Source organism: Prunus avium, chromosome 6, assembly GCF_965620075.1.
Source record: "Prunus avium chromosome 6, drPruAviu1.hap1.1, whole genome shotgun sequence".
In the NCBI taxonomy this organism is placed as follows: Eukaryota; Viridiplantae; Streptophyta; class Magnoliopsida; order Rosales; family Rosaceae; genus Prunus; species Prunus avium.
In genome coordinates this window covers 4,148,690-4,164,916 of record NC_142289.1, presented here as the reverse complement: position 1 = coordinate 4,164,916, position 16,227 = coordinate 4,148,690, and the positions used below count along the sequence as shown (strand labels likewise).

The window sequence follows — 16,227 nt, the reverse complement described above, 5'->3', positions numbered from 1 at the left end:
TTAGAAAAGACTAGCATATATTGAGAGAAAGAAAAGAAGGTAATTCCTAATTGATATGTCAAAGATCAATAAACTACTTGTACAACATTTAGACCACATGAGGTGGGATACATCTAGCCCTACTCTTTGTAAATGTGGTACAAACTACAGGCTCCCTTAGAATTGAGACATTGTGTAGCTCAACCACCCTTGGGTCACCTAGACTTTATGTTCATAAGGATAGTGTCATGGCCCCCATTATAGGTGCCAGTGCCACAATGATGATGAACATGAACTCCTAAACCTTCTATGCTACCTAGGAAACAGAATATCTCCTACTCCTACCGGGTTTCCCCTCGGAGCCCCGGGACTTCCTACCCGATTTCTTTGGTTTACCTCCTGCTTGGCCACTAAAAATTCCAATCCTTCCAATCCCTTTAGAGAGTGAGGTCAAGAAAGTTTTTCCATTTCCTGTTTTATCAATCATTCCTTGTTTCATAAACAGCTGCTCTTTCTCCAACTCACTCAGCCTCACTCTCATTCTTGAAATCTCCAGTTTCAGCTCTCGGTTTTCTCTCCTTAGTGAAGCATAATTATCTCGAGGGGACATGGCTGCACTTGGTACACCGCTGCTTATTCTCTGCGAGAGCAGCCCATCTCCTGAGCTTCCGGACAATGCATTTTTCAGACGGAGCTGCTCAAAATACAGAACTCGCACTGTCATCTGTACTGGAAGTCGATCATTTTGTGCAGCGTGATTGCAGGCTTCTTGAGAGAGCTTTTGGCAGTCTATGAACTTGCAGAGCTTCTTGCATTCTTGTTCAGTTAGCATTGAATGAACCTAAACAAGAAGCAAAGAAATAGAGTCAATCAACTATAAAAGGGACTCGCTCTAAATCCTTTGTAAAACATGATGGATCAGCTCTTGCATTTCATTTATACCAACTGGCAATGCTGAGGCTAATATAATAAAAGTTCATAACTTACCTTCAAATATATGTCAACCGCCCTGTAAAGCCCGTCATCGATGACACGAGCATAGTCAGGCAGTATTTCAATCATAGCAATGAATTTTTGTAAGCTCAGGTATGGATCAGGAGCAATTTCAGCTAGATATGTGTCAATAAGCCTACCAACTTTCAACAATGAATCATGACTTGGAGAACCGAGGCCTTCAGACTCATATCCACAATCTTCACTTTCTTCTTCTTCAATTCGCTGCAGAAAATTCACCAGTATTCGATGAACGGTATCAACATCATACAATGATCCCCCTGCTTGGATTGATGGTATAAGGAGATCATCGAGTGAAACCATTTCCAGCCTAAAAGCAATCCTCCTTTCAAGCTCAAGCCTGCAGGCTATTGTAGCATCTACCATGATTGCCATTCTCAGCATTCCAAACATAAAACTCAGTGGCACCGAACAACTTTTCTCTGTTGGCATTAAGCTTACAAGGGCTTCCACAACAGTCTTCTGGTCGTGTTCTGCCATGCCAGTATTTGACTTCAACTTTCCTGGATTCCAAGTTTGACATTTCGCAATACCCTTTAAGGATGCCTGAGCAAAATGCATCAACGATGCAAAAATGCTATCGGGTCGAACACCTAGTCTTGTCATGGCACATATAACCCTTTGATAATAATCGATCCTTAGGAGTGATAGATCTTCAACCCACCACTCAAGACAACCACTTTTAAGCTCTGTGGACTCACCATCACAATTCAACATAGACAACCCTGATACTAGTTGCTCCTTGCAAGCATTCATGGCAATAGCCTCCACACATCTGCTTGGAATCCCAACCTCCTCTGCAATAGAAGGTAGTGTCACGCAGGTGGAAAGGACTTCCACTGACTTTTCAAGACTCTGAACTACAACCTCATCCAGATAAGTCTCCGTTCGCGCAATAAGGTTTTCATCCCTGTAGTCTTCAGTCATTTCCAAATATTCTGCAGCACAGCGCAGATGGGCAACATTTGCAGTTGTGATCTCAAAGTTGATGCCGTAACAGAATTTCATTGCAAGTTCAAATGCCAGGGGGCCTCCTGGTATGTTGAGTAACTCCAGTTTTGCAGTTGAATCCTTGGCATCTGCAACCATTTTCCGAATCTTTCCACTCCGAGACACCAGTGGAAACTTCAGAAAAATAGAACAATGTGATCAGCAAAATAGAAAAATGCAAGGCTACAATGCTTATAGCATAAGATGTCAAAGCTGCGTGTAGAAAACAAACATTTTTCATCTTGGATATAGAGGAAATTACCTTATGTAGCAAAAAGGACTCTCCATCGACAACAATTGTAATGTCCCCGGCAACATCTGAAAAGATACTACGTACACATAAAACCTCTAATATCAGTAATGAGTAACCAGCATGGTTGAAACATCACATAAATTATCCGAGAATATGACTAGCAAATAAGGGAAAATTTTGTCAATTGAAAACATCCAATCCAAATTGCAGGAGGAACAAGCAATCCACAAGTTGGGCAAAAATCCAAGTTTTCATGCAGAAACTATAGCACAGCTTCAAGACCTCTTGTTCTAACAGCGCACTCTTTGACTAAGAATAAACACTATGGTTTGAAAAATCCAGTGGAAGCAGATACCAGGCCTAGCTAAAGTCATAATCCGACCGTGGCTAAAGACACTCAGCCTCAAGTAACAATGTGATGGAGTAAAGGGTAGATCCTAGATTCAACTCTTCTTCTAAACAAAAGAAAAAAACGTTTGGAGAAACGATTTATTGAAAAAGGGGATCAATTTTAAAATGTTGCATCTTTTGTATTTTCTGTTAACTAATTCATTTAAAATTGTTCTGTTCTGTCTAATATGGTAATGAATTGACTAAATCTGTGAGCCCCCACTTTCAAGAATCAAAAAAAGAAGTTGAAACATGCCAAAGACAGAACTATCAAGTACAAAAGGGGGCACTGGATCTATATATATATATATACGTACACATTATATAGAACACCAGACAAATGATTAAAACATCTAGAAATCAAAATAAGCAAGCGCATAGCAGGAGCTGGCAGAACCAAAAGAAAGAAACAAAAAGACTGAACAAAACTGAAGTTGAAAGCTTGAGAAGATGATGAGCTAAATACATGCAAATGCACAAGACAGAGGGAAGAAGAAGAGTTAAGGGTACCGAGTGGTGAAGGAGCTGCAGAGCTTGGGAGTTGGAGAGCGGCTTGAAAAAGAGAAAGGGTTCTCAGAAACCATCCCCATTCATTCGAATTCACACTCTAAAATGACCAGCAGCTGAATCTCAAACAGTGTTCTTGTGGATCATCATAATCATCACAATGACTCAGAGAATAATATGATCTTTTTCCTTCTTCTTTTTTGCCCTTTACGTAAATAACCTGTTGGTTTTGAGCAATTCACAATTGGAACCTTGCCTTCTTTTTATGGGGACAGAGACAGGCTCGCTGGTTACCTTTTGCTTTTGCTTCTCCATCATTCCTTTGTCTTGTATTGCGTTCTTCTTTGGTTCTTTTTTTATTTTATCTTTGAAGATAAACAGAAAAAGAAATGCTTTGTCTGATTTTGAGACTAAATCTGCAGTGTCAGACAGACTCACTCACGCCATTCTGGCAAAGAAAGAATAATATGAAACATGAATTAGGAAGAGAAAAAAAACACAAAAACATGAACTCTTTGAATTTTGAAGTTGGGGAGTGCGGACGTAACGCATTGCAAAACTTCGCGTCCGTTATCTATAGATTGTTGCATGGTTTTATTATTCATTGAAACGTGTATCGAATAACATTGAATTTTTAAGATAAACTACATGAAAGTAAATTTGTTCACACTCTTTATTTTTTCTTACACCACGTCAGAATCCCGTTGATTTTATGAAATGTCTTTTTCTTCTTTTCTTTTCTTTCTTTTTCTTATATTTATTATAAAATTACTTTATGAAATGTCTTTGTTAAATTAGAAAAGTAATAAAATTAGACACAGAAAAAATTCATGCTTAAAAAGGGTGATAATGTACTGGGCATGGACCGATGGGACACAAGTGACGCGGAACTCAATAAAGATGATATAATTGGAGAGAGAGAGAGAGAGAGGAGAGATGTTGCAAGTACATGCTCCATCCTCTTTTACTTCCAAATCAATTATTTGTTTATTATCAATGAAAGACTCAAATTATAAACCAAGGTGGTTAGTGTGAGTGGTTCGGCACTCTCATTCTTTAAAAGAGGTTAGGGGTTCGATCCCTGCTCTCATATGGAATCATCACTTTGGCCAGCACTTTATCCTTTATGGCCCGACCCGGTATGAGCGGGGATTAGTCTGTGGATTGTGGTTTAAGCTTAAAGGTGCCACCCATAATTGGAACTCATCTAGGATCACCTGATTTAGAAAAAAAAAAACTCAAATTATAATACTTCAAAGCATATTCTTTTCTTTGCTCTGGTCTCTGTTGACCGCATTATAAAGACCAAAGGTAACATGGTCTATTGACTATTGACCAAAAAAAGGCAGCATGATCTCCTTTTAATTTGATCAAGGTCCAATATGGCAGATCCATTACCCAATATGGCTTACAGGCCCAATGCCTGGTTAGGCAATTCGAGCCGGATACAATTTACAAACCCAATAAAAGCCCTATTCCTAATGCTGTTTTTATTTTTATTTTGGCTTAACTCTTGATTTGCCCTATGAATTTATACCTAATTTTTGATTTAACCCTTATCCTTTTTTTTAGAAAATTAAATATATAAACTTCTTTTTTTCCCTAATTTCCCCCATGCCGTCTAAATCCTCAACATTTCATCCAATTTTCTGTTAAATCATATCCATTTTCCCACCCCCCCCACCCCACAAAACCCACCCCACAACCCACCCCTTGCACAGAGAGAGAGAGAGATATATATATATATATATATATATATAATGGCAAATTAGATGAAATGTTGCAGATTTAGACGTCAGGGGGCAAATTGGCAACAACAAAAAATTTCATTTAATTAATTTTCTATATTTAAAAATCATAAAAAAAAGAGGATAGTGGGTAAATCAAAAGTTAGGTACAAGTTCAGGAGGCAAATCAAGAGTTATTATAATTGTGATATTCTTAACTACCCTAATGTATGAAGGGATTTCGAACATGGGTGCAAGGCAAAGGGGAGGCCATATTACTTCAACTGGCTGGCCTAAACCACTGCCCCCATCCCTAGTACTTATTTAAAGGAAAAGAACAAGAAAATAATGATAGAAAGAAATTAAAGGAAGAAAAGAAAAGGCCATAATTTGACAATTTTGTATTTCTAGCGCATAAAATGGCATTTATGTGATATAGCGGGGGAGGCAGGGCATTAAGGGAAGATAAAAAGTTGTGTGCGCCATAGCCGATCGATATATCAGGTCAGAAATTTTGATAGCAAAGCAAGTAGCTTTGCCCTGTATAGTTTTCTAAAGGGCAATATCCAAGCCAACAGAGTCACAGTCACTCACATCACACAAGCCATAGCTTCAGCTCCACAGCAAAAACAACAAGGAAGATGCGTACGCTCACTCCCGTCGCTTCCTATCCTCTGTAAGTTCTTCTTATCCATCAGTCTTTATGTTTTCATTTCAACCCATTTCAGTTCATCAAACTATCTGTTGGGACATTTGGTAGTTTTCAACTTATAGGTTGATTTCAGTATCAAGCTACCACATTCTAATGAGAATTCTTAGTTTGAAAAGCGTTTAATTACAAAAAGAATGCGTTTTGGAATATGTTTAGAGTAACCATTTGGTTCTAGTTACTTGATGATGGTGGATTGAAGAAAATAATGTCCTTTTTCGTTTAAATTCGTGGCAGATGCCCAATTGTTTCATTTGAATTGTGTCGTCAAGCATCAAACAAGTTATTCTTTCCTTGCAATATAAGCGAGAAGCTTGCTAAAGGTATGCACACTTGCCCATTGTCTGCATAGTGAGTGTTGAAGTTTAGTAATCCCTCATTATTAGGTGAACTATGGATTGAAAAGTTTTACCCTTTTGCTGTATTTTTTGCAGCAAGCAGGGTGCATAAGACATATCAAATCAAGGCTGGATTTTGGGAATCCATTAAATCTGGGTAATTGGAGATACTCATTTTCACTGATCATACACTTACAAAATGACAGACATGCACACAAATCACACACTGAATGTGGAAGAATTTCTGTTGGGTATGTTAAATTGGAACGTTGCATTTGTTATGTTGCTGCAAAGAAGGATGCCTTGCTGAAGCGAGAAACACAATTTGAGTTTTAAAGAACTTATAGTTACATAGTGCTTTAATGTTAAATTGATCAAATATGAAGCCATTGATTGGTTTGAGCACTTCATCAGTGAACTTGCTTAGAAAGAATGTTACTTTATGGATTAATGACACTTTTAAATGGCAATGTGCTTGTACCACTATGTCGTTTTTAAATTAATACTAATTGAAGTCTAGAAGAGCAAGAAATTAGATTTTATCACACATACAGACAAAAAAGTATGGTCCTTAACTCACTTCTTATTGCAGTATTTTAAACAACAACACAACACAAGTAGTAGAACCCCCCTCCATGCTTCCAGAGGAGGAAGAAGAACCTTTGCCTCAAGAATTTGTTCTCATTGAAAAGACTGAACCAGATGGAACAGTTGAAGAAATTTTATTTTCTTCTGGTGGAGATATTGATGTGTATGATCTTCAGGCCCTTTGTGATAAGGTAAATATACTGCCATTGCTACTCTTTTGCACATGCATCGAAAAGTTAATGCCTTTTGAATTCGCAATTGTGTCTAAGTAACTCTTCATAGGTCAGGAGTCCACTTATTGCGGATGTATCTTACCTGATTGACCTTTCAGTAAAGTTTGATATGTTATTCTTTTTCTGTATATGAAGTAGTGAATTTTGATAATGTTATCTTATACCCACTGGCTAAAGTTAAATAACTTTAATGTAAATTTAATAGGTAGGCTGGCCTCGGAGGCCACTGTCGAAACTAGCTGCAGCTTTGAAAAATAGCTACATGGTAGCCACGTTGCATTCAGTTCGGAAATCACCTGGATCAGGTACATAGTGGATACGGCATTGTTGCAGTATCCTTCTTTTTCACACAACCGGTATTACAATCTAATAACCATGCTTGTTACTACATCTAAAACTACTTGATGAACACTTAGTGTACTTGGAGAAGTTATTTCACAGAGGGGAATGACCAAAAGAAGTTAATTGGCATGGCTCGAGCTACATCAGATCATGCCTTCAATGCTACAATTTGGGATGTCCTTGTTGATCCTGGTTATCAGGTATGATGGTGCTTGAGGGTTGTTTGTTGGACCTACGCACTAATTACATGAGATGTTTTCTTGATTGTTTCTAATGATATCTTTATCATTCAGGGCCAAGGCCTCGGAAAGGCCCTTGTTGAAAAGCTTATAAGGGCTCTTCTGCAGAGGGACATTGGAAATATTTCACTGTTTGCAGATAGTCAAGGTAAAACAGCAGTTATTTATAGCATTTAGTCTATGTGCATCTGCACATGCATGCATATGGGTTTGGTAGTCTATTTCTTAAGTAATTATCAGCGTGGCAACATAAATATTTTGCCACCAACCCTACTCTAGATCGGTGTTCCTTCCTAAGACAAGTCCGGCTTTGGGTGTTGCCTGCTTTAGCATGTTCAACTTGTATTAAAAAAATGTATACTCATTGTCATACTCTGTTTACTTTATCATTGCAGTTGTGGAGTTCTATCAAAATTTGGGTTTTGAACCTGACCCAGAGGGCATTAAAGGGATGTTTTGGTACCCAAAGTATTAGTCATCACTTAGAAAAAGTTCAAGTATGTATGTGCTTTTATCATTGGTTTAGCGCTGCAATTTGTGTACATGACATGCGAACACTTACATTCTTGAGAGACCTGTTACAGGGAAAGTATGTCTGGAAGTGTAGGGTTTACTTTCAAGCACAGTCTGTCTGGAAGTATAGTTGCTTCAGAATTCTAAAGTTGAAAGTAAATAAGGTGTGATTGGTTTGCTCTTTTAAACTAAGGTAATTGGATGCCTGGATGGCCAGTTTCAGAATGTCAAGTCAGTTTCTGAAGAAATTCAATATTTATGATTGCATTTTCACAAAATTATAGAAACAGGTGCAAGGAAAGTAGGTGATGCAGATGTGCTCTAAGAGAGATGTCAGATTTAAACTTCAAATTTCTAGTAATAGGTCATATTCCAAATGTGGTCCAAGAGCTATCTATAAATATAATGCACGGTTCAGATGGTTGTCATGTATTAATGCACAATTTGGAGTCTTCATATCCACATGACTGACATTACAATACCAATTTTGTGATCCTTGAGGAAAAGACAATGCCAGTTTTCAAGATATTTTTGGAGGCCGGCTGCCTCTCTGTGATTTAGTGAGTCCTTGTCAAGGAGAGATGTATTTCATTAATAAATTCTACAAAATGTCAAAATTAGATTTGGAGACGCCACTGACTGGAACTTTGTGGTTACTTGTAAGCAATAATTTGCAAGTCTCTAGGGCAATTGGGTCTAATATTAAACTGGAAATACTAATAGGATGAATATTATAATGGAATTTGAAGTCGACAATTTAAACCCTCCAATAAAAGCAGCAAATTTGTACTTGCATTCGTACTTTGGCACGTCTGGCCAATGAACTCGAATCTTTTCGCTGATATAAATTTTTTATGGATTAAAAACCTTTGTGAAATAAAGATTTAGTAGCTACAGTTGATATTAGAAATCCAGTTAAATAGAAGTTCTAAACAAGGTAATCTCAGACACGAGTACGTTATCAACTTAACTCAACCCAAAACCAATATGGTTTTCAATGTTTATGACCACTAACCAAGTATGTTCACTTACTTAATTTATGATTGCTTGCTTATGAAAATGCTAAAAGCTTACTTGACAAAAATACTTTATACAGTCACTAGCATAAAAACTTTCTCGTAACAGGAATATAGTATACTATTTCCGATCAATGATATAATGATAGATGAAAAAATTGTCCCACATATCATTATGCTATTCGTGGGGATAACTAGCATGCATGAAATTCTCTCTCCAAAACAAAAGCACTGAAGCAAGATTTGTTGGATTTGTGGTCCACCAGTACAGCACTAAAAGAGAGGTTCGTGGAAATCCGCGCAAAGGATTTTTTTAGTGGACTTTAGGTAACAGGTGCAGAAAAGTCAACGTCTCTCGAAGTGAAAAATGTCATTGCCTTCGCACTCACTCACTTTCTCAAGGCGAGAAAAAATTTGGAGGCAGATGCAAAGAAGACGCCATATGTCATTATTCTCCTCTTATCTCTTTCCACTTAAATTAAAAAAACATTAAACAAAAGAAAACGAAGACCAACCTTACTCAAGAAACTATGACGATCTAATTGATGTTACAACTTATGCTGATGCTCATGATGACGAAAATGATGTATCTCTGGCCTTCTTTCTCTGCGGACAGACTTCACCATTCTTAGCCTTCCCATTGACTCGGCCTTGATGTTTGTGTTTGGAACTCTGTGTGCTTCCTGAGCAGTATCTTTCTCTCACAACAAAGTCTCAAAGTCCACCACTTATGGTGTCAAGTATGATTTTTCTTTTGAAAATTGAGAGAGAACTTTCCAACTGTTTCCTTATATCTTTCTTTTGTGTTTTGTTGCATGTTCTAGTTTTACTTCTTATGACAAAGAAAATCAAAATTTTGAATTTAGTGTTTGCAAGTTTTATAGAAATTACTCATTGGGTCGTTTCCATAGGGTGTTAGAATGCTGAGAATGAGAGTCTGTGGATGTGTCATTGCTCTGTTGTGTTCTTGCTTCGTCATCCTTGCGGTTGCACAGGTTACACATCCTTCTGAAGGTGAGTTTGCTGCACATATGCTATATTTCTTACTTGTTATATCCAGCTTTAATTGAATGCAATTCAATCATTTCTATATGATTCTTATATGATTCAATTGAAAAGTATGAATTATGTTATGTGCCTTTTTGCAGTCAATGCATTGAGAGCAGTTAAGAGCAGTTTAAGCGATCCTCGGAAGCATCTCAAGAACTGGAACAATGGGGATCCTTGTAAATCTCATTGGACTGGAGTTTTTTGTTTGAATACTGTTGGGGCTGATGGGTACTTGCACCTTGAGGAACTGTATGCATTCTTTTTTCATACTGCTCTTACCTTTTCCATTCCAGATTACATTACCCGCACAGTAAATGATAATGTTTTTTTCTTAATTATGATTGTGCAGCCAACTGCTGAACATGAATCTCTCAGGAAGTTTAGCACCTGAGCTTGGCCAACTATCTCACCTTCTAATATTGTGAGTCTGGCGTCTCAAAAATTGATCTGTGATTCCACTTTTCTGGAGGTTTTTTTTCCTGATTATCCTTTTAGTTGTTTTCTAATGTTTTGTATTTCGCTTTCGTCTCTTCCGGAAGAGATTTCATGTGGAATGAATTAAGTGGCACTATACCAAAGGAGATAGGAAACATGACATCCTTGAAACTCTTGTAAGTTGAGTTCAACCAATCTATAGTTCTGGGTACACTTGTTTTTGGAATATCAACATAATTTTCTGTTTTACAGTACACAATTTTCTTATTTTTTTTTGTGATGCATTTGTATGCAGGCTCTTAAGTGGAAACAAATTATCCGGTTCTTTACCTGATGAGCTCGGTTACCTTTCAAAATTAAATAGGCTACAAGTTGACCAAAACTATATGTCAGGTCCAATACCAAAATCATTTGTTAACTTGGTCAATGTGAAACATCTGTAAGTACATGTTCAAGCTAAATGCTACTTGAAATTGGCTAGCATTTTATATTTCTCATGTTTGACAGCTGCATGTACATTAATTGCTTTGCAGCCACATGAACAACAACTCCTTCAGTGGTCAAATTCCGTCTGAGCTTTCTAAAGTACCCACTCTTCTTCATTTGTGAGTTCTTAAAGCGTTATTTCCTTGTGTTTTTGGGAAATTGTTCTGTATTGATACTTGTTGACTGATTCCTGATGGTGTATACTTGACGCAAACTTTTACAGGCTTTTTGATAATAATAACTTATCTGGATATCTTCCACCAGAATTATCCAACTTACCAAACTTGCGAATACTGTACGTCCTAATTCAACACTGTCTGGATTTTTAGTTTGGAGTAACTTGTTTCCTTTTGTGTGATCTCAGTAGGTAATCTGTTTTTTCTTGACGAGATTTTCTTCTTGGTTGATGGAAATTATTGTTTTCTCTTCCATTTGCAGTCAATTTGATAACAACAACTTCAGGGGGACTGAGATTCCAGCTTCTTATGGAAACTTTTCCCAATTAGCAAAAATGTAAGTTTTAGTATTCGTATCTTTCTCTTGTTGAATCGATGGTTCATGTTTATACTGCTTTACATTAGGACTATAAGCAAGTTGCATTAATTTGGTGATCCAGGTCGTATGCAAGGTAATTCCAATAGGAATTTTAGAATTTCACTGATATCCAAATGACCTCTGTAATCCAGTATTTCCACTTATCGAGATGTTTTAAGTGCTTTAATTTTGTGTTTATTACATGTTGCATAAATTTGCTTGAAAGGGTTGCTAATAGTTTTACTTTTTCCTTCTTTCTGATTTGGCAGAAGTCTTAGGAATTGTAGCTTGCAGGGAGAAATTCCTGATTTTAGCAGGATACCTAACCTTCTTTATCTGTAAGTATGGAGATGGCTCAACAACCTTGAATTAATGGACACTATAATGCATTTATTTACTCTTCTATTTATACCTCTATTATCTAACCTTTTACTGGGTTCATTGCACAGAGATCTAAGCTGGAATCAACTGAGTGGATCCATACCTTCACATAGACTCTCTCACAATATGACTACAATGTATGCAAATGGCCCAAGTAAACTTTTAACTTGTCTGTCCAAAAAAAAAACTTGTAACTTGTTCTATTTATACTTCTTGCTGCATCAGCATGTTAACTTTAAATAAAAGTGACACAAAAAAATTATTACATATCACTGTCTGTGTTTAATCTGTGTAATTTATAAACTTTTCCTGTTTAATTTTCATTATTTATTGCAGCGATCTGTCAGATAACCAGCTTAATGGATCTATTCCTGAGAATTTCTCTGATCTTCCTTCACTTCAGAAATTGTGAGAATCTCCTAACTTCCCTAAATCTGTATTTCGTATAATATTGCACTTCTATGCAGACTGGATCTGATTTCTGTAATGACTTGTATTACAGGTCACTCGAGAATAATTTCTTGACTGGTTCTGTCCCTGCTATATGGTGGAACATATCTTTTAGTACAAGAGCAAGACTTAAACTGTAAATTCCTTTACCAAAAAAGTAGCATTAACATTTAAAGTTTGAGGACCTTAATGATTTAGTGTAAATTTTTAGATTGAGCTTATTTAGAAGTTTGATGAATTTTGCAGTGATCTCCGGAACAATTCACTGTCGAACATATCGGGAGAGCTAAATCCTCCAGCAAATGTCACCTTGAGGTATGTTTCCAATGCAATGGCTTCAATCATATCCCTATTTTCAGAGTTGTTTCTTATATATTGTTCTGGATTTATTAGAGAAGATAGAATAAAAAAGGACTAATGGTTGAGGATGTTATTATAGCTGGACATCTTATTTTTCTCAGTGCAGTTAAAAATGGGGACTTTTACAGATACACAAATTGATTAAACAGTTTCATGGAAATGAGGAAATGCACAAAATAATTGAATGCAAATTAAGAGTGGCACGAATGGTACAATTTCAATTAGGAGAGACATGTTACCAAATTTTAAAAAGCAACACGCATTGTTCTATAGTTGTATTCTCAACACAGGTGGATACAGCTAGGATTCCTTGGAGCTTTTTTCATTTCTTGTCTTTCATTTCCCTTCTCCAATGGCATATATTGGGAATTTTATGCTTGCTTTCATGTTATGGAGTGGTTAACTTGCCCATAAATTATGTCCTGTATTTAAAATTATTAGCAAAAATATACCATGTTTTACTTCTAGAAATTCAAATTCTCACTTATACCAGCTTTTCTCAGGCTTGAAGGAAATCCTATTTGCAAGAATGCAAGCATACAAAATGTAGGCCAGTTCTGTCGATCCGAAGCTGGAGGAGATGGAATCCCTGATAGTTCAACAAATTCATCTCCAAAAATGACCTGCCCTAGTCAAGCATGCCCAATAGATAATTTCTACGAATATGTCCCATCTTCCCCAGTGCCATGCTTTTGTGCATCACCTATAATAGTTGAATATCGTCTGAAAAGCCCTAGTTTTTCTTATTTTACTCCATATATTCAGAAGTTTGAAATATACTTCACTAGATCTCTCAACTTGAGCCTTTATCAACTATTTATTGATTCATTTGTCTGGCAAGAAGGACCTCGTCTACGGATGCATTTGAAGCTTTTCCCTATGTTCACTAATCCCCACTCAAATACTTTCAACTTTAGTGAGGTTCATCGAATTAGAGGAGTTTTAACATCGTGGGAACTTCCTCTAACTGATTTCTTTGGACCTTATGAGCTTCTCAACTTCACTCTGCTGGGACCTTATTCAAATAGTATGTACTTTAGCCTGGACATCTTCGTTTCAAGTCATTTTGGTCTAATTTATGAAATTAGGCTGCATTTTTCTATTTGCTCATCAACCAGCACCAGCCTATGAGTATATTGGTCAATGTTCCTCCTGCATGTGATAACTCTTCTGTTTCTTAATTTTATTTTAGAATCAGGTTTAGTGCAGGTTTCTTGTTCTTAATTTCATTCTGCATCATGGTAACTTCACTTATATTGTTGTTATAGTGATCGTTGGGCCACGAAGGATGGGCATTAGGAAGGGAATTTTGGCAGCTATTATAATAGGGGCAGTTGCATCGTTTGTCATTCTTTCTGCAACTGTCATGCTTTTGATCACAAGATGCTTGAGACACCGGGACAGACCACCTTCTAGGAGACATTCATGTAAGTCCTGAATACTTGGAGATACTATCAGGTTGATTATCAATTTATCATCCTAGAAAGTGGTATAAGTTCTTATCACTCTTTGCAGCCTCGAAGATTACAATGAAAATTGATGGCGTAAAGGCGTTCACTTTCAAAGAAATGACACTAGCTACCAGGAATTTTGATAGTTCAACTCAACTTGGACGAGGAGGTTATGGGAAAGTTTACAGAGGTATTTTATCTGATGACACAATTGTAGCCATAAAGCGTGCGGAAGAAGGATCCTTGCAGGGTGAAAAAGAATTCTTGACCGAGATAGAACTGTTATCGAGATTACATCACCGAAACTTGGTCTCTTTGGTGGGATATTGTGATGAAGAAGGGGAGCAGGTATGAGGTTTGCAGTCTTGGGAAATTAGTCATTGCTTCCAAGTTGCAACTGGTTTTTTTGTGCAGATGCTGGGTGAGTGCTTCAATGTATTAGAATCACATGAATGTAAATATCATTAATCAAATTATGTTCTTGGTGCTTGTGCAGATGCTGGTTTATGAGTTCATGCCCAATGGTACCTTAAGGGACTGGCTTTGTGGTATGAAATTTCCAACATTCCCAGATTCTTAAATGGCTCCTTCTATTCATCCATGCCTCTTTGGTTATTTCCATTGTTCTTCCCATCATTCCCCATTTTGGGACAAGATTTCTTTCTGCAGCTTGAGTTTCATCTAGCTAATTCTGCATTGAAATTTCTTCTTAAGTTCTGTACTTGCTGTGATATGACAGTTAAGGCCAAGGGAAGCCTGAGCTTTGGTATGAGGTTACAGATTGCATTGGGTTCAGCTAAAGGCATTCTTTATCTCCATAATGAGGCAAATCCTCCCATATTCCACCGAGACATTAAAGCCACCAACATACTTCTGGACTCCAACCTTATGGCTAAAGTAGCCGATTTCGGACTCTCACGGCTTGCTCCTCTACAGGATGATGAAGGGACCGGACCTTCATATGTATCTACAGCTGTGAGAGGAACACCGGTACATTTAGATTCTGCAAAACTTGAAATCAATCAAGAATAATATAATATCTGCAACTTTCAAATCCGTTGTGAGAAATTGAGAACCAAGAAGTATGCTTTGTTCCATAACTCTTTTGTTTTGGAACCAATCATACGTGCAGGGTTACCTGGATCCAGAGTACTTTTTGACAAGTAAGTTGACAGACAAAAGCGATGTCTATAGCCTTGGGATTGTGTTTCTGGAGCTCTTGACTGGTGTGCTGCCAATATCACATGGCAAAAACATTGTTCGTGAGGTAACACATTAAAACACCACTGCTCTTTCTGTGATCCATCTGCATATACCCAAAAAAAAATCATAAAAAATTATATTTATTTGTCAGGTGAATCTAGCTCATCAGGCCGGGTTGATGTTCTCCATTATAGACAGCAGAATGGGCTCCTATCCGTCGGAATGTGTAGAGAGGTTCCTAGCTTTGGCCCTTAGATGTTGTTATGAGAAGCAAGATAAGCGGCCAGCAATGCTGGAAGTGGTGAGGGAGCTTGAAAACATAATCAAAATCATGCCGGCAGCTGACACCATATTTTCACCATCTGCTGCCTCATACAGTGACCAATCACCAACCTCATCATCCTACTTGACTAGAGACACATCCTATATGTCCTCCAGTGTTGTAGGAAGTGATCTTTCCAGTGGTGTCGTCCCAACCATCGCGCCTCGATGATGAAAAATCTCCTCACATGCTAGTCACGTGATGCTGTATATATTTGCGTAGTATGAAAAGAAGTTATCCTTGAGGAGAATCTAGGGGGTTTCTTTGAACCCTTTTCTCCGTTTTCCAGATTACAGACAGAAAAATAACATCTTGTAGCTGAGTTTCGGATCTAAAATGTAGTTTTGTCTCGGTTTTTTTGGCTATCTAGAGAACGAAAATGTGAGTAATAATGAGTAGTGTAGTGTATGTACCTAAGTTAGCATTTGAGATGTTGTTGTAGTGTAACAAAAGAATGATGGTCATTTTACTGCGTACTGAATTTTGAGTTGTTAGTTGTTGCTAACAGTAACTGAGGCAAAACTGCACTCTCTTCTTCATTTTTTCTCAGTTTCGGTTAGTGAACTGGACCGAACCAAACCAAACTGAGTGCAAAAAATCCTTAATATTTCTGATTGAAAAAAAAGTTCCCAAAATCTCTACTCTTTATAAAGTTCACACAACAATTTTCCTTCATAACAATGCAATAGTGACATCATAAGTCATTTTTCTTTTTTT

At 37.3% G+C, this 16,227-nt stretch overlaps 3 protein-coding genes across 4 annotated transcripts; 2 read left to right on the top strand and 1 right to left on the bottom strand.

The window, feature by feature from the left end:
• Positions 1-20: 20 nt before the first annotated feature.
• Positions 21-3,369, bottom strand: LOC110771991 (Phototropic-responsive NPH3 family protein). Of its 2 annotated transcripts, none has more exons than XM_021976358.2 (4): positions 3,137-3,369; positions 2,246-2,312; positions 967-2,118; positions 21-820 (listed from the first exon to the last, which is right to left on the bottom strand). In XM_021976358.2, the coding sequence occupies exons 1-4, from the start codon at positions 3,214-3,216 to the stop codon at positions 296-298; spliced, it is 1,824 nt and encodes a 607-aa protein (XP_021832050.2). In that variant the 5' UTR covers positions 3,217-3,369; the 3' UTR covers positions 21-295. The 2 variants fall into 2 exon arrangements, with proteins under 2 accessions (XP_021832050.2, XP_088111878.1); XM_088255752.1 differs by having other exon boundaries at positions 2,246-2,301; positions 3,137-3,364.
• A 2,006-nt stretch (positions 3,370-5,375) lies between these two features.
• On the top strand, positions 5,376-8,079 carry NSI (nuclear shuttle interacting). The gene is made up of 8 exons (XM_021976308.2): positions 5,376-5,536; positions 5,807-5,892; positions 6,004-6,064; positions 6,500-6,686; positions 6,934-7,033; positions 7,170-7,270; positions 7,364-7,457; positions 7,705-8,079. The coding sequence occupies exons 1-8, from the start codon at positions 5,502-5,504 to the stop codon at positions 7,782-7,784; spliced, it is 744 nt and encodes a 247-aa protein (XP_021832000.1). The 5' UTR covers positions 5,376-5,501; the 3' UTR covers positions 7,785-8,079.
• A 1,174-nt stretch (positions 8,080-9,253) lies between these two features.
• LOC110771990 (putative LRR receptor-like serine/threonine-protein kinase At1g06840) lies at positions 9,254-15,984 on the top strand. Its single transcript, XM_021976357.2, has 21 exons — positions 9,254-9,578; positions 9,750-9,852; positions 9,987-10,137; positions 10,238-10,309; positions 10,428-10,499; positions 10,619-10,762; positions 10,857-10,928; positions 11,033-11,104; positions 11,248-11,322; positions 11,613-11,681; positions 11,793-11,861; positions 12,061-12,132; positions 12,227-12,310; positions 12,421-12,489; positions 13,038-13,561; positions 13,803-13,961; positions 14,050-14,333; positions 14,482-14,533; positions 14,725-14,975; positions 15,118-15,252; positions 15,340-15,984. Exons 2-21 carry the CDS (start codon positions 9,759-9,761, stop codon positions 15,679-15,681), a joined length of 2,862 nt encoding a protein of 953 aa, XP_021832049.2. The 5' UTR covers positions 9,254-9,578; positions 9,750-9,758; the 3' UTR covers positions 15,682-15,984.
• Positions 15,985-16,227: the final 243 nt, after the last annotated feature.

Bases quoted from the DNA above. Each gene is read 5' to 3' on its own strand.
- LOC110771990 (XM_021976357.2), top strand. From the start codon at position 9,759: ATGCTGAGAATGAGAGTCTGTGGATGTGTCATTGCTCTGTTGTGTTCT. The intron at 9,853-9,986 runs GTGAGTTTGCTG...GCCTTTTTGCAG, and splicing joins GGTTACACATCCTTCTGAAG to TCAATGCATTGAGAGCAGTT. The intron at 11,682-11,792 runs GTAAGTATGGAG...TTCATTGCACAG, and splicing joins ATACCTAACCTTCTTTATCT to AGATCTAAGCTGGAATCAAC.
- NSI (XM_021976308.2), top strand. From the start codon at position 5,502: ATGCGTACGCTCACTCCCGTCGCTTCCTATCCTCT. The intron at 6,065-6,499 runs GTAATTGGAGAT...TTCTTATTGCAG, and splicing joins TGGGAATCCATTAAATCTGG to TATTTTAAACAACAACACAA. The intron at 6,687-6,933 runs GTAAATATACTG...TAAATTTAATAG, and splicing joins TTCAGGCCCTTTGTGATAAG to GTAGGCTGGCCTCGGAGGCC.
- LOC110771991 (XM_021976358.2), bottom strand. From the start codon at position 3,216: ATGGGGATGGTTTCTGAGAACCCTTTCTCTTTTTCAAGCCGCTCTCCA. The intron at 2,119-2,245 runs GTAATTTCCTCT...ATTTTTCTGAAG, and splicing joins AGTCCTTTTTGCTACATAAG to TTTCCACTGGTGTCTCGGAG. The intron at 821-966 runs GTAAGTTATGAA...CTTCTTGTTTAG, and splicing joins CGGTTGACATATATTTGAAG to GTTCATTCAATGCTAACTGA.